At 34.4% G+C, this 16267-nt stretch overlaps 1 protein-coding gene across 7 annotated transcripts in view; it reads right to left on the bottom strand.

The window, feature by feature from the left end:
• Positions 1 to 16267, bottom strand: part of LOC133186788 (protein argonaute-2-like) — a 43765-nt gene that overhangs the window by 11187 nt on the left and 16311 nt on the right. For 2 of the 7 annotated variants that reach the window (XM_061322101.1, XM_061322095.1), the window contains 11 exons: positions 15550 to 15686; positions 13794 to 13928; positions 13500 to 13587; positions 9427 to 9510; positions 9084 to 9147; positions 8844 to 8915; positions 7087 to 7134; positions 5693 to 5815; positions 5025 to 5167; positions 2917 to 3101; positions 2664 to 2823 (listed from right to left, as the gene is read on the bottom strand). In XM_061322101.1, the coding sequence (XP_061178085.1) occupies positions 2664 to 2823; positions 2917 to 3101; positions 5025 to 5167; positions 5693 to 5815; positions 7087 to 7134; positions 8844 to 8915; positions 9084 to 9147; positions 9427 to 9510; positions 13500 to 13587; positions 13794 to 13928; positions 15550 to 15686 (1239 nt within the window). Of the gene's footprint in view, positions 1 to 578; positions 670 to 2663; positions 2824 to 2916; positions 3102 to 5024; positions 5168 to 5692; positions 5816 to 6124; positions 6248 to 7086; positions 7135 to 8843; positions 8916 to 9083; positions 9148 to 9426; positions 9511 to 13499; positions 13588 to 13793; positions 13929 to 15549; positions 15687 to 16267 lie in introns of all 7 variants that reach the window. The other 5 variants (XM_061322099.1, XM_061322096.1, XM_061322102.1 and 2 more) reach the window with 5 other exon arrangements.

Here is a 16267-nt window from a genome sequence, read left to right on the forward strand (position 1 = left end):
ATAAACAGGACCAGACACTGAGTAAAACAAACATTTCAATACGGGTCTATTTTTTTTTTTGGATCATTACTTTTCTTCAAATATGTGATACTACAAAGAATGTATTTCTACAACGGGGTTGAAATTTTTCATTATAAAATTTGACCATCTCATTTTAGAATATTCTGCACTGTAATTCTTTTTTCATCAAATTGACACATCTAATGAGATGGTTAAATGGATCATGTTTGTCTGGTTCCCATGGTGATGTCACATGCTGATCATGCTAAATATATATACAGCTAGAACCCCTCTCTCAAAAACCTGTTGTCTGAATATGCTTATTCAAGCAATGTCTACATAAGTTAACCAAAAGACATTTAAAGGTCCTCTTGTACTGAGCTTTTAGGCTATGACATTCACAATTTTCCACCATAATTTCTTTCATCATCTAATAATTTGTATAACAATTTTCTGCAAACTGTTTCATTAAACAGTGAGCTTTCTGTGATTTTTTTCCCCAGTGAATGAGGTTTGAGGGAGAGTGGACAGAAATAATAGAGGGCTGTTGCCATGACTACAAGGTGATATTGACTTACGGCGGCAATGGAAGGTTTAGTTTTATCACCAGCTGGTGGGTGGGTCACATTAGCACCCAGAAAAATTACAGGTTCTCGAAAAACCTTGGGGCTAGAAAATTAACTTGTCTAAAGAATGCACTCACACAAAGGCAGTTCAACAATAATACATCTACATGTTACTTAATTTCAGTTATAGTTACTAGTCCTTTTAAATACATTTACTGTTCTTAGAATATTTCTCAGATACATATTTTAAACATCTATTAAACATCTATTAAACATTTTCATTGAAGAATTATACAAAAATTTCTTAAAACTAAACAGATTTTTACAAAGTTAAAAGGCAATGCTATTACAGATGAAATCATTTGCCTAAGTTCCGTGTCTGTTATGTGTACTTATGACCTATCAGTAAGTTCCCTGTGTGTTATGTGTGATTATGATCTATCAGTAAGTTCCCTGTGTGTGTTATGTGTGATTATGACCTATCAGTAAGTTCCTTGTCTGTTATGTGTGGTTATGACCTACTAGCAAGTTCCCTGTGTGTGTTATGTGTGATTATGACCTATCAGTAAGTTCCCTGTGTGTTATGTGTGATTATGACCTATCAGTAAGTTCCTTGTGTGTTATGTGTGGTTATGACCTACTAGCAAGTTCCCTGTGTGTGTTATGTGTGATTATGACCTATCAGTAAGTTCCCTGTGTGTTATGTGTGATTATGACCTATAAGTAAGTTCCCTCTGAGTTATGTGTGATTATGACCTATCAGTAAGTTCCCTGTGTGTGTTATGTCTGATTATGACCCATCAGTAAGTTCCTTGTGAGTTATGTGTGATTATGGCCTATCAGTAAGTTCCCTGTGTGTGTTATGTCTGATTATGACCTATCAGTAAGTTCCTTGTGAGTTATGTGTGATTATGGCCTATCAGTAAGTTCCCTGTGTGTGTTATGTCTGATTATGACCTATCAGTAAGTTCCCTGTGAGTTATGTGTGATTATGGCCTATCAGTAAGTTCCCTGTGTGTGTAATATGTGATTATGACTTATCAGTAAGTTCTCTGTGTGATTTTGACCTATCAGTAAGTTCCTTGTGTGTTATGTCAGTAACGTCCTATCAATAAGTTCCCTGTGTGTGTCATGTGTGATTATGACCTATCAGTAAGTTCCCTGTGTGTGTTATGTCTGATTATGACCTATCAGTAAGTTCCCTGTGAGTTATGTGTGATTATGGCCTATCAGTAAGTTCCCTGTGTGTGTTATGTGTGATTGTGGCCTATCAGTAAGTTCCCTGTGTGTGCTATGTGTGATTATGACCTATCAGTAAGTTCCCTCTGAGTTATGCGTGATTATGACAAATCAGTAAGATCCCTGTATGTGTTATTTCTGATTATGACCTATCAGTAATTTCCCCATGTGTTATGTGTACTTATGACCTATCAGTAAGTTTCCTGTGAGTTATGTGTGATTATGGCCTATCAGTAAGTTCCCTGTGTGTGCTATGTGTGATTATGACCTATCAGTAAGTTCCTTGTGTGTAATGTGTGATTATGACCTATCAGTAAGTTCTCTGTGTGTTACATGTGATTATGACCTATCAGTAAGTTCCCTGTGTGTGTTAAGTGAAATTATGACCTATCAGTAATTTCCCTGTGTGTTATGTCTGATTATGACTTATCAGTAAGTTCCCTGCGTGTGTTATGTGTGATAATGATCTATCAGTAAGTTCCCTGTGAGTTATGTGTGATTATGGCCTATCAGTAAGTTCCCTGTGTGTGTTATGTGTGATTATGGCCTATCAGTAAGTTCCCTGTGTGTGTTATGTGTGATTATGACTTATCAGTAAGTTCTCTGTGTGATTATGACCTATCAGTAAGTTCCTTGTGTGTTATGTCAGTTACGTCCTATCAGTAAGTTCCCTGTGTGTGTCATGTGTGATTATGGCCTATCAGTAAGTTCCCTGTGTGTGTTATGTCTGATTATGACCCATCAGTAAGTTCCCTGTGTGTTATGTCTGATTATGACCTATCAGTAAGTTCCCTGTGTGTGTTATGTGTGATTATGACCTATCAGCAAGTTCCCTGTGTATAATGTCTGATGACCTACCGTATACTGGGCAGCAGGATGTTGTTGATTCCACCAAGTTTGACATTGATTTTTAGGCAGAGGTTGGACAGGGTTTGTGGAGTAGTTTTGTTCACATTTTTGGCCTGAACACATTGTGTGGCTAATCCAAATAAAATATCACCAACCCGCTTCACCTCAGCTGAAACACATTAGGATAACAAATTAAAACAAAACATTGTTTTCCCTATGCAGAGAAAAAAGACAACAGAGTGATGAGGAGACTGAAGCTCACCATACACAGGGGTCTTCCCCGGCAGGACCACCACAATCAGCTGGAGGCCCTGGTATGTGTTTTTGAGATATCTGAACATTGGCTCCACCTGGTCAGGTCCTGTGGCATATTTACAGAAGCAAGGCTGGCCCAGGATTGGCATGCCAGCGTCATTAGAGATCCTCTGTAACTGCTGGGTAAAGTTCCTATAAAAATAATCAAAAGGTCATCTGCATTATTGTACATTACGGAGTCTCAGTGGAAAAAAACTTTTAGTTACAGAACATTCCACAACAGTTCTTACGAGGGGCATTTGAAAAGTTCTGAGAACTGTTTGATAACAGGGCTCTCGTTTCTCTACATTTGGGGCCGTTCAAAGGCCCCATTCCCAATTCAAAAAAGGCACCTTTTCTCCCAATTGAATGTGTTAATTTTCCCAATCTGTCACTTCCTCAAATATTAAAGAACATTTAGTAAGATATATCATGTATATACTATATAGTTACTAAACTTGTAATTCATATTTCTCTGCATAACAAAAGAGAAATTTAGTTGAAAACTACCAACAGAAACTCAATATATCATGAATTTGATGCATAATGTCTAGTTATGATTTTCTCAAAATTACCCAAAAGGTCGCTAATTTTCCCAATTTCTATGGCCTCGGCCCCAGTCCCAAAAAGTGGTGTGAGAGCCCTGGATAAAATATTAACCGTTTTATGGAATTAATAAATTTGATACCATTGAAAAGAGCTGAAAATTTTGCACTTATTTTGATGTCACTTTCTTATTTTTATGACGTAATAACTCCGAAAATGACATCAGAATCTCATTTGTTTAACATACTGGAGAAGTCACGTTTTTGTCCACATGAGAAGATCAGAAAAGTGCTGTCAAAGGCTTCTTTGAAAAGATATTTCAAATAAAATTTGTATGGAGGTAGAGCAAGACTGAGAGAATGGTGCTGTTTATCAGCAATTCCAAATTTCATTTTATGGTTGGTTTATAAGCACTGTTTATGTACTGTTTATGCTATCATAGGCATTCATTTAAGATTTTTATTTATATAATACAGCTGGACTTTCGGTCTATTATATAGCTCTCTATTGTATTAAACAAAACATGTTCTGTATAAAACTGAAGTATATCAATGCAGTTTTCCACAAATGTATCATGAGTAACAGGACTCTTACCGTTTAGGAATAAAACGTACAAAAGTCCACCCAAGGACCTGTTTCTGTGCGTATTTTTTTCATATTATTTCAACTTTGGCTCTCCAAAACTCACTACTGCTTTTGACTTTCGGCACAAAAAAATGAATCTGAGTTACATTGCCATATACAATCTTATTTATTTTCCATGAGTTAAAATATTCAAATATATTGAGTTACGGTGGGGTTAGAACTACGCCGGCGCCATTTTGGTTTTTATTAGAAAATATAAGGTCCTCTTAACTTAACGTCTCTTGAGATTTAATCGTTTCCACAGAATTGGTTAAAACACCTGACGAATTAATGCCTGCAAAATTTGTAACACCGTCCACAATTCTCCTTTGATTTTCCACTTAATCATTTTCTCACAGCTAGGTTTTTTTTACGCAATATTTTGAGCGAGATTCGATAATAACATGCGATGTTTGACACATGCATAAACCCCCTCAGAACTATAGGATCTTCTAAATAAAACACCATATGATAGACTGTAGTCTATGTAAACATTCTCTCAACTTGCATTTGTGTCTGGTTAGCATGCATCCGAGTAATGAGCAAAAGTTGACTTTAAAATTTTAATTCACTGAAATTTTGTCTCGTTACATCATTTATATGGTCAGTATGTGAAACAAATGGGATTCTGACGTCGTTTTCCGAGTTATTACGTCATAAAAATTACAAAGTGACGTCACAATATGTGTGTATTTTTCTGATCTTTCCAATGATATCAAACTCAATAATTTCCGCTAAACGGTCGATAATTTATCAAATAGTTCTCAGAACTTTTCAAATGCCCCTCGTACATGTTAAAGAGTAAATACTGGTAAATGGACTGTATTAATTTAAGAAAAATTCAAATCTTTGGACTACAGTGTACACATATAAGTAGTTTCTTACAAGCTTTCTGAGACAGTTTACCTTAATGCATCTTCTCTGACAGTTCGTTGTGGTGCGAAACAAGCAATAGCCCAGACGCGGATTTCTGTTCCCGAGTAGAACTGCTTCCCTCTCATGTCCCATACCCCCTGGTTGGGCACTGCCTGGGCCTTGGTCTGAAATGTCTGTGTTAATAGGTCAACTGTGGAGATTAACATACAGATGATACTGTACAGGTGGCACTTCACAGGTGTCAAGTTAGGCCGATTGAAAATGATTCTAGGAGATCATAGAACATTCAGCTTCTACCAAGTTACATTAATTTCAAATGATTCACCTGACTTAACACCAAGTCCATCACCATACAGTATCATCTCATTCTAGCATTGTAAAGAGAGATTTTCTTTGATATTATTTTTAATATTGAAAACATGCTTTTAAAAATTTTCACTGCAAATTTTCATTCTTTTTCAAAGCTGGGACTGCTTGTTATCATGCAAAAGCAATGAATTCTACAGATTTCAGTCCATGATGCATTTTAAAAATAAAGAATTCAAATCAATTCTGTGTGAAAGTCAATGACCAATTAAATAAAATTTTCAACTGCAACTAGGATATAAATCCAAAAATGACTGAGGATTTGTTGCTTTTCTATCATTTTACAATCAACTCAACTGAAGGAAATCTGAATTAGTATAAATATATCTTACCCGTCCTCCGTAGAGGATTTTGGGAGGATGAAGCACACGCCCTTGAACGTCACACATCATTGGGTTGATGTTAATTCCAAACGTTTGTAGAAATGGGTCAGCATTGAAGTTGGCTTTCCGAACCTAAACAGCAGGGAAGCACAGAATGGGTAACAGCCTCATCACACTCATATGTTACACACACACACACATGAAAGCGTCAGTAGAATCTGGCCAGATCATTCAACATACACATGTATACATATGTGTTCTATTTTCAATTGTCAAAATAGCACACATTGTGAAAAATGAATTTTGTATACTGTGCACAGATCAAGTCAGAATTCTACTGCTTTTGCAATAACAGTTGAAAGACCCAAACAAACAGACAGACAGCATGGTAGCCATGGCATAACATTCCAGCAGAGCAGGGATAAAGACATTCTGCCCTACCCTTCCTCCATATTCTATCCGTGGTGGGGGTAAGACCCGCCCCCTCACATCTGTCATTTGATACGAGACATTTATACCAAAAGTCTGTAGGTATGGATCCTTGTTAAAGTCTGCTTTTTGTACCTACAGTCAGTAAATGACCAACAAGAGTATCAGTGTTTTCACACAGGGGTAATAGACAACAGAACCCAGAGAACCAATGTCATATACAGGGATAACCATCAGTAAATGACCAAGAAGAGTATCAGTGTTTACACACAGGGGTAATAGACAACAGAACCCAGAGAACCAATGTCATACACAGGGACAGCCATTTCTAGTGAGACACTAATTTAAAATTCTAAATGGTTCAAAACATTACTAAGTATTCAGTGTTACATATAATGAAACTATCAAAATGTTCAATGTTTCTTTAAATACATGTATGTGCAATTACCGAGACAGAATACATGTATATTAACCCCCCCCCCCCCCCCCCCCCCCATTATTTCCACATTTTCTGATGTCCCCACAAATGTTATAACATTGAAGTTTTCCTGTATATCAAACAAATACCTATCTCATCCAATACACAATTTACTTTCTTTAAATAACCTCCAAATTGGAAAAGATTTTATTTATCCAACTTATTTTTGAATCTTTCCTTTGGCAGAGTGAGACCTTTATCCCAAATCACAGTTATTTTATTCGATCAAATATCCCCCCATCAAATGTTCCTTGATACGCATTGAGAACTACATGTACATTTATCAACTGTCCAATGTGACTTAATGCCTAGTGCAGTCACTAATAGAATATCTGCCAACTTTTGCTTCTTAATAAAGCCATTGTGTGTATATACATGTAAATGTATAACAAATTGAGCACCTGCTATGGTAGAATGATAGAGAGACATTTGTATGAAACTTATAAAACTGAGCACTTGCTATGGTAGAACAATACAAATAGAGACAGATACATACGAGATTGTTGATTTCCCTCTCTCTGTCGGGGGCAGATCTGGCCGTTGCCTATAAAACAAAACATCCGTGATAATCCCTGCCCTATTTAATCAATAGATGCATGTTAATTTATTCAATTTCTTTGAACAATATTCCTGTAATCAAAGAAAAATACATGTAAAAATCTTATGTATTTCACTCTCAATTATAGATAAATGTACAAGAAATGGATAACAAACTGAAAAATTTGACTAAAATTTAAGTCAAATACAGCAGACAAATTTTAAAGATTTTATTTCTGATTTTTCTCTGACTTAAGTATTGTTTCTATTAAGATTTCCTTAATGCTTTTGTAAAAACACAAACCAAACATTTTTGCTGATTTCTTGAATGTCTTTATACATGTAACTCTAAAGAAACATCACTCAAAGCTCAGCAAACCAGCACAAATGAAACTGACTGAAGACAAATGCTCTGCACTTAAAACTGATTTTCACTAGCAGAAAGCATGAAAGCCACACACATCAAATGACTGAAACTGTTCATTTTAGTCACACAGAATAAATGATCTAATCTAGCCACTTCAATCCCTTAAAAAGACATTAAAAAATCCAAAATACAACATCATCTAGCAAAACCACTTTAGATTCTAAAATCTATCACCATCATTATCTGGCCAAACTCCTCTAGATTTTACCAAATTCCTCCATATAATGAACAAGAGCAGCTCAAGTAAGTATCTCCTACATACAGCAAATACATTGAATCTCATGGTTTGACATCAATGATCCCCTACTTACTCACTCAGAGCAACCAAACTTCAATGATCCCCTACTTACTCACTCAGAGCAACCGACTTCCATGATCCCCTACTCACTCACTCAGAGCAACCCACTTCAATGATCCCTACTCACTCACACAGAGCAAACAAACTTCAATGCTGAACCACATAGAAACCCTACTACATACACAGCCACTAAACTTAATCTATCTGTGTGTCACAAACTAGACTGGTTTCCTTCTTACATATAAATGAAGACTATTGGTTAAATAGAAATTTAGACTGCGATAATTAGACTAATCCTGTTGTGTATATTACCAGGGACAGTTGCAAGAATTGGTCATCTGACTTCATTCAGGTACAGAATTGGCTCACTCACAAATACAGTGTACTATGAACCAATGTCATCAGCCTACTGCCACACAAAATTACTTATACAGACCTCAGAACCATCACTACCATCAATTATTCTAAATCAAAATCCTACAGTATATTACACCTTTAAAACCATCTATCTAAAAGAAGTGTATAACTTCTCCAGACCTAAATCACTAGTGATATTCTATAAGATAAACATGAACAGCAGCTTGTACAGACATAAATCCATTTCTGGAAAAGATCACAATACTACCTACATGTATGAACAGATATAAACATTTCAAAATCCAACCTTTGATATTTACCAAATAACTTCAATATCCATGAAATAAAACTGTTTTAAGTCTATCTAACAAAATACATGTAAAATTCCAAAATCTCAACAGCATTACAAAACTGAAAGATTAAGGGGAAACAGAAATTCCCAGTGACATTCCTATCTCTGCACTTCTCCCAGAGAAGCAAAGAAAGAGATAAAAAAGATACAAAACGTAAACAGGAGAAATGTGGAAATGTAACAGACAAGTCCACCATATGAGTAAAAAAGTCTCTAAACAAGGGGAGCACTCTGTACAGACATGTAGTCTGCTGTACGTGGGGGGTCACTTATTTGAGAAACCTTGATCATGGTGGATGTCTGCATATCTGTCAACTTCTTAATGCATCTCTGTCCTCCCACCACATTACACACCTGTAACAGGTAACAAGACCAGGTAAACAAAACAACAGTGGTATGTCTGGCTAGTGAGAGTTATAGATCAGAAATATATAACATTTTGTAAGAAAACTTTTATTTATTTTGCTTAAAACTTAATGATGTATCTGCATATATCTAAATCACTGTGCAATAAATACTGACCTCCAAGGGGAGATAAGTGTGTTTCTGCTCCTGGCCCACTTGTAGACAAGGCAAATGAGGGTATCTATAATAAAACATGTAGATTAAACCTTTTCCTATTTAGACAACATAGTGGCATTAAATGCTCTACACTTACAACAGATCAATCAAATCCGTACAATGAAAATGAATGCCAAGTCATTTATAAGTATGGTACATCCAAAAACAAAAATTCTCAACCAGTAAGTCTCCATTTGCTATCCTTAAAATAAGAAAAAAATATCCTTTAACAGTGAAGTACCCAGTATTCTTGAATGATTATACATCAAATCTTGGACACAGAGAACAGATGAATATGACTTACTGAAGTTTCATTTTGTATCTCTCCAGGAAATATCTGGCTACTGTACATTCCACAGTCTGTCCCGAGTCCAGCTGTAGAGGGAACCTGTCAGGTACAAACAATTGTAAACCATCTGATAGTAAACAAAATAGTCCATAATAGTACAAACAACTGTAAACCATCTGATAGTAAACAAAATAGTCCATAATAGTACAAACAACTGTAAACCATCTGATAGTAAACAAAATAGTCCATAATAGTACAAACAACTGTAAACCATCTGATAGTAAACAAAATAGTCCATAATAGTACAAACAACTGTAAACCATCTGATAGTATTCAAAATAGTCCATAATAGTACAAACAACTGTAAACCATCTGATAGTAAACAAAATAGTCCATAATAGTACAAACAATTGTAAACCATCTGATAGTAAACTAAATAACTTCATTATAGTACCAACAACTATAAACCATCTGATAGTAAACAAAATAGTCCATAATAGTACAAACAACTGTAAACCATCTGACAGTAAACAAAATAGTCCATAATAGTACAAACAACTGTAAACCATCTGATAGTAAACAAAATAGTCCATAATAGTACAAACAACTGTAAACCATCTGATAGTAAACAAAATAGTCCATAATAGTACAAACAATTGTAAACCATCTGATAGTAAACAAAATAGTCCATAATGGTACAAACAACTGTAAACCATCTGATAGTAAACAAAATAGTCCATAATAGTACAAACAACTGTAAACCATCTGATAGTAAACAAAATAGTCCATAATAGTACAAACAACTGTAAACCATCTGATAGTAAACAAAATAGTCCATAAAAGTACAAACAATTGTAAACCATCTGATAGTAAACAAAATAGTCCATAATAGTACAAACAACTGTAAACCATCTGATAGTAAAAATAGTCCATAATAGTACAAACAATTGTAAACTATCTGATAGTAAACAAAATAGTCCATAATAGTACAAACTAGAACTGTCCAAAAGGGACAAATACCCCCCGCTGGGTTTTTCAGAGAAGGTACCAAATCACTGATGTTTTCTAGATGTGAGAGGTGTTCACAATTTGCTTAAACATTTAGAGTGAAAATTTAATTACTCATTATATTTTTGTTAAATGAATGAAACTAAGGTGCAGCCTAATAAAACATCAATACTAGTAATTACAGGTGACTCTCGATCTCTCGAAGTTCAAGGGACCGCAAGAAAAGTTCGAGAGATCGAGGGGTTCTCGAGATAGAAAGTGAATAAAATCCGGAATTTTCAGTTCCGATCATCATTGTTCTACTATTATAAATACCGGAAGTATATGTTGATATTATCATTACACGTTTTCATGCGTATTTTACAGGCAATTCACTTGATTTCAACAACAATGATCGTATTTTGAATAAATAAAACGATATCTTTAAGCTTCAATATTTATTTATTCTCATTTCATGATTACATAAAACCTGAATAGCAATCGTCGGTGTGGCTACCCCCCGGGCTTGACCGGGTCTTTTACCAGATTTCTTGTATTAAATCGGTATCTAATTCTTGAGATAGGATTTCTTGTGCAATGTTTGTCATACTGGGATTATGTACACTCTAATAAAACTTCATAATCTATGGAAAATTATTGACACGCCTCTTAAATTATTTTCTAAAAATTTTCGTCTCGCTGTCAAGTCAAAATAAGTTGTGAAGCAATTCCTTTCTAATTTACCAATTAATTATTTATATCAACACTCGCATGTTCACAGGTATAGTGTCATCTATGTAAACACCCAATTAACACCTTCATGCCAACCCCAGGCGTTCACTGTTATCCAGGTAAGTCCAAGCTGCATTAATTTTTCGCTTGATTGGCGTGTACAGACACGCAATCAAAACTTCGAGAGATAGAGAGTAAAAAACAATAAAATGTGTGTAACGGGACCCAGGTCTTGGTTCAAGAGATAGAGAACTTCGAGAGATTGGAAGTTCGAGAGATCGGAAGTAAGTTTGCTTAGTTATATAGAGGGAAAAAACGGGACCAGAGGTTCACTTCTCGAGATCGGAGTTCGAGCCATCGAGAGTCACCTGTACAGTGTTTTTTATTACATTGAAAAAAATAGTTTGCAACTATCTGTCATCTTTGTGAGATATCACATTCTGCAAATTGATTGTTGAAAAAAAAATATCATAATTAATTATACAAAATCAAATTGATCTTAATACCTTTATATCAAACTCATTTTAAAAATAAAAGGCTGCTTCCAGTAACTATGTATTTTGACAGACATAAATTACAATTAAGAGACTTAGACAACAGAGATCTTTATTTCTTTCTGCCCAATTCCCAGGAGATATAGATAAGACCTGCTTGATCAGAGATGCCCAGTAACAGCTTCCCACACTGAACTCATTAATTAATCTTTAACTGGATGCATGTCCACTCATTACTCCCAAGGGACAAATGGATAATTTACACTATCTGCTGTGTAATGTAAAAACTGTTTTAATACTTTGTGATTTTTTTTTAGTTCTAATGAGTAGTTTTAAGCTGTAGTTCACATTTTTGTACAGATGTTCTAGATTCTATGTCTCAAAACTTAGACATGAACCCAAAATGACTAAGTCAATAAAAATAAAAAAAAAAAACACCTGTAAAATGCAGAAAAATTATCAAATAATATTGAAAATACCAGGGGCACATCTTCATATGGTAAATAATAAGTGTACAAATTTTCATACAAATCTATGCAATAGTCTCTGGGAACAGATCCAGACAAAACCACATAATAAAATTAAAAAAAAAACCTGTAAAATGCAAAAAAATTATCCAATCATGATGAAAATACCAGGTGCACACCTTCATATGGCAAAGAATAAGTGTACAAATTTTCAGACAAATCCTTGCAACAGTTTCCAAGAAATGGTCCGGACAAAATCTCGTCTACAGACAGACGGACAGACAGACGGACAAGCTGATTCCAATATACCCCCCCTAAACTTCGTTTGCAGGGGGTATAACAATTGTAAACCATCTGATAGTAAACTAAATAACTTCATAATAGTACCAACAACTGTAAACCATCTGATAGTAAACAAAATAGTCCATAATAGTACAAACAATTGTAAACCATCTGATAGTAAACAAAATAGTCCATAATGGTACAAACAACTGTAAACCATCTGATAGTAAACAAAACAGTCCATAATAGTACAAACAATTGTAAACCATCTGATAGTAAACAAAATAGTCCATAATAGTACAAACAATTGTAAACCATCTGATAGTATTCAAAATAGTCCATAATAGTACAAACAACTGTAAACCATCTGATAGTAAAAATAGTCCATAATAGTAAAAACAATTGTAAACTATCTGATAGTAAACAAAATAGTCCATAATAGTACAAACAACTGTAAACCATCTGATAGTAAAAATAGTCCATAATAGTAAAAACAATTGTAAACTATCTGATAGTAAACAAAATAGTCCATAATAGTACAAACAATTGTAAACCATCTGATAGTAAACAAAACAGTTCATAATAGTACAAACAACTGTAAACCATCTGATAGTAAACAAAATAGTCCATAATAGTACAAACAATTGTAAACCATCTGATAGTAAACAAAACAGTTCATAATAGTACAAACAACTGTAAACCATCTGATAGTAAACAAAATAGTCCATAATAGTACAAACAACTGTAAACCATCTGATAGTAAACAAAATAGTCCATAATGGTACAAACAACTGTAAACCATCTGACAGTAAACAAAATAATCCATAATGGTACAAACAACTGTAAACCATCTGATAGTAAACAAAATAGTCCATAATAGTACAAACAACTGTAAACCATCTGATAGTAAACTAAATAGCTCATCATAAAATCCTCATTGGTAGTATTGTAATAACAGGCCTTGTCTGGGAGTATAACTGTGATATTACTATGTATATCTGGACTGTGTGTGTATACCTGAGATTGATATTAAAACGGCATATGGGTGAGGTGTAAAAATGTGATAGACTTGGTATCATAACTGTATCTAGGATGGATGTATGACTGCAATATTATGAATACTTACGACTGTGTCTGGGCTGGCCGTCTGGTTACGTTACACACACGATATTTACGCCTCATGGTTCCACAGTGAGTTATTTCAACTTTAAGACCTGTAAAAGTTTGGCTAAATCTTCAATGGGTTTCAGAAAATACTAGACAAACTATCAAATTTCAGAGAGAAATTTACTTTATAATTCCCTTACGAAAAGTAAGACATCTCCAGAGAGAAAACACATGTTGTCAATAGATTAAGACTTTAAGGTCTTTACAACACATTTCTTTTATGCTGAGACTGTGTACTGTTGAAAACACATACCCCTGATTTCCTTTGTAAATTTGACTCTCTGAGAGTCTGTGAGGGGACGTTTCTGTTCGTTGACGTCTTTGATATCCAACACTTCACACATGAATTCTATCACAGGCTGGGCTTTGTAAAAGGCAGTGGCAGATACTGAAACAATGACAATACATACTTAATTTACACAAATAACCTATTTACAATGCTCTCCCATAGTCAAAATAAAAAAAAACAAACTAGAAATATGTCCATAGGACATGAATGCCCCACCAAGGGTATATTAGTAATGCAACATTTTAACACAAATTGAGAAAAGTGAGGTCAAGGTCAAAGGAAAGATCAAGGTGAAAAAATATTGATGCAGTTGAATAGCTTACATCAGTATGTATCAGCATATGAAGTTTGACACTAATTTAAGTAAAGTGAGGTCAGGGTCAAAGGAAAGGTCAAGGTCAAAAATTGTTGATGCAGTTGAAAAGGTTACATCAGTATGTATTAGCATATGAAGTTTGACAGAAATATTATGAATGGTTTCTTTAAAAGTGAGCTAAACACTAATTTAAGAAAAGCGAGGTCAAGGTCAAAGAAAAGGTAAAAAAATATTGATGCAGTTGAATAGCTCTCATCAGTATGTAACAGCATATGAAGTTTGACACTAATTTAAGAAAAGTGAGGTCAAGGTCAAAGGAAAGTCCAAGGTCAAAAAATGTTGATGCAGTTGAATAGCTCTCATCACTATGTATCAGCATATGAAGTTTGTTAAAAATATCTTGAATGGTTTCATTAAAACTAAGCTAAACACTAATTTAAGAAAAGTGAGGTCAAGGTCAAAAGAAAGGTCAAGGTCAAAAGAAAGGTCAAGGTCAAAAAATGTTGATGCAGTTGAATAGCTTACATCAGTATGTATCAACATATGAAGTTTGATTACACTATCTTGAATGGTATCTTTAAAAGTGAGCTAAACACTAATTTAAGAAAAGTGAGGTCAAGGTCAAAAAAGAAAAGGTCAAGGTCAAAAAATGTTGATGCAGTTGCATAGCTCTCATTAATATCTATCAGCATATGAAGTTTGATAAAAATATCTTGGATAGTTTCTTTGAAACTGAGCTCTGAACAGAGCTAAACACAAAGTGTGACGGAAGACGGACATGACAAACACTATATGCCCCGGCCATATTCATGGCGGGGCATAAAAATCATTTACCTATCCTTGTCAGGATTTCTGCAGTATTTTTTAGGGCTGGGACGATATATCGAGATATCGATAATATCGATTCAATGTGAGGATGATACGCATATCGATACGTATGAAGAAATATCGACATATCGCCCAAAAAATTCTGACTTGTGTTTTTCTTTGTTTACTTAACATTTTGGGTTTAATATATAAAATAAATATGCTTAATATAAATATAAATATGAAATACATAATAATTAAGACCACTTGTGCAAAATAATTAAGTTTTACAACAGATATGCAACTTCTTTGAATAAATTATTCTTATTTGTGAAGAAATGTTTTGTTCATTTCAATATAAAAAAAGAATTTATAACCAATTAAACATATCGTGATACATATCGTATCGTGGCTCAAATATCGGGATACGTATCGATATAGAAAAAGTTGTATCGTCCCAGCCCTAGTATTTTTAATCATAGTTTAAAGTTTTAAATGATACAAGTTATTTTCCTCTCAAATCCTACTGAAATTCATTTTCCCTTTGTCAGAATTTTACACATTTTTTATTGACACACAGCAGTTATTCCCCTTTACCATCAATGTTCAGCATCATTTTCCAGTGGGAGGGTCTGACGCTCTGGTGGAACCCAAACCACACCTCCCTACCACCACCCAGGGGGTGGTCATACCCCTCTGGCGGAGAGAAGAAGGAACGTCCCACAGGGGTGTACCTGTCAAAGATCAGTCAAGTTGTACAACTCAAGAACACACATTTGACAAGCTTAACACTTCTATATATTTTTGCTAAATAAATTCTTAGATACATGTATTTAAAGGGATAATATTTTTGAGAAATCTGAATTACCATTGAATTTTTGTAGTCAAATGGGTTATAATGCGCATCATTTCCTTTTCCAAAGACAGTCGAAAATGTAATACACACTCTGTTAACTTTTATCTTAAATGTGTAATAACTTTTATCTTAAATGTGTAATACATGATATAAAATACTGATGAATATGCCCATTAAGCCAAAGAGAGTTCTGACTTACAAAAAGAATTCTGCTGAAGTGATAACTGGAACCATTGACAATAAAGTTAAGAATACAAGCCTAGCCTACAATTAACGCCTATTAATAACATCTAGCGGCTAGTTAAAAAGGTGAACTCACTAAAATAACATTACACATGTCCATCAGTAATAAGTCCACTTAAAAAGCAATTTTTATTTTTAAATAACTGTACAACCTCCTACTTACAAAAATTTACAAAGCTATCAAAAAGGCAACTAGTTAGATAAAAATTTGGTTTA

This window comes from Saccostrea echinata, unplaced genomic scaffold, assembly GCF_033153115.1.
Source record: "Saccostrea echinata isolate AGI-Se365-2 ecotype Australia unplaced genomic scaffold, CSIRO_AGI_Sech_v1 ptg000014l, whole genome shotgun sequence".
Lineage (NCBI taxonomy): Eukaryota > Metazoa > Mollusca > Bivalvia > Ostreida > Ostreidae > Saccostrea > Saccostrea echinata.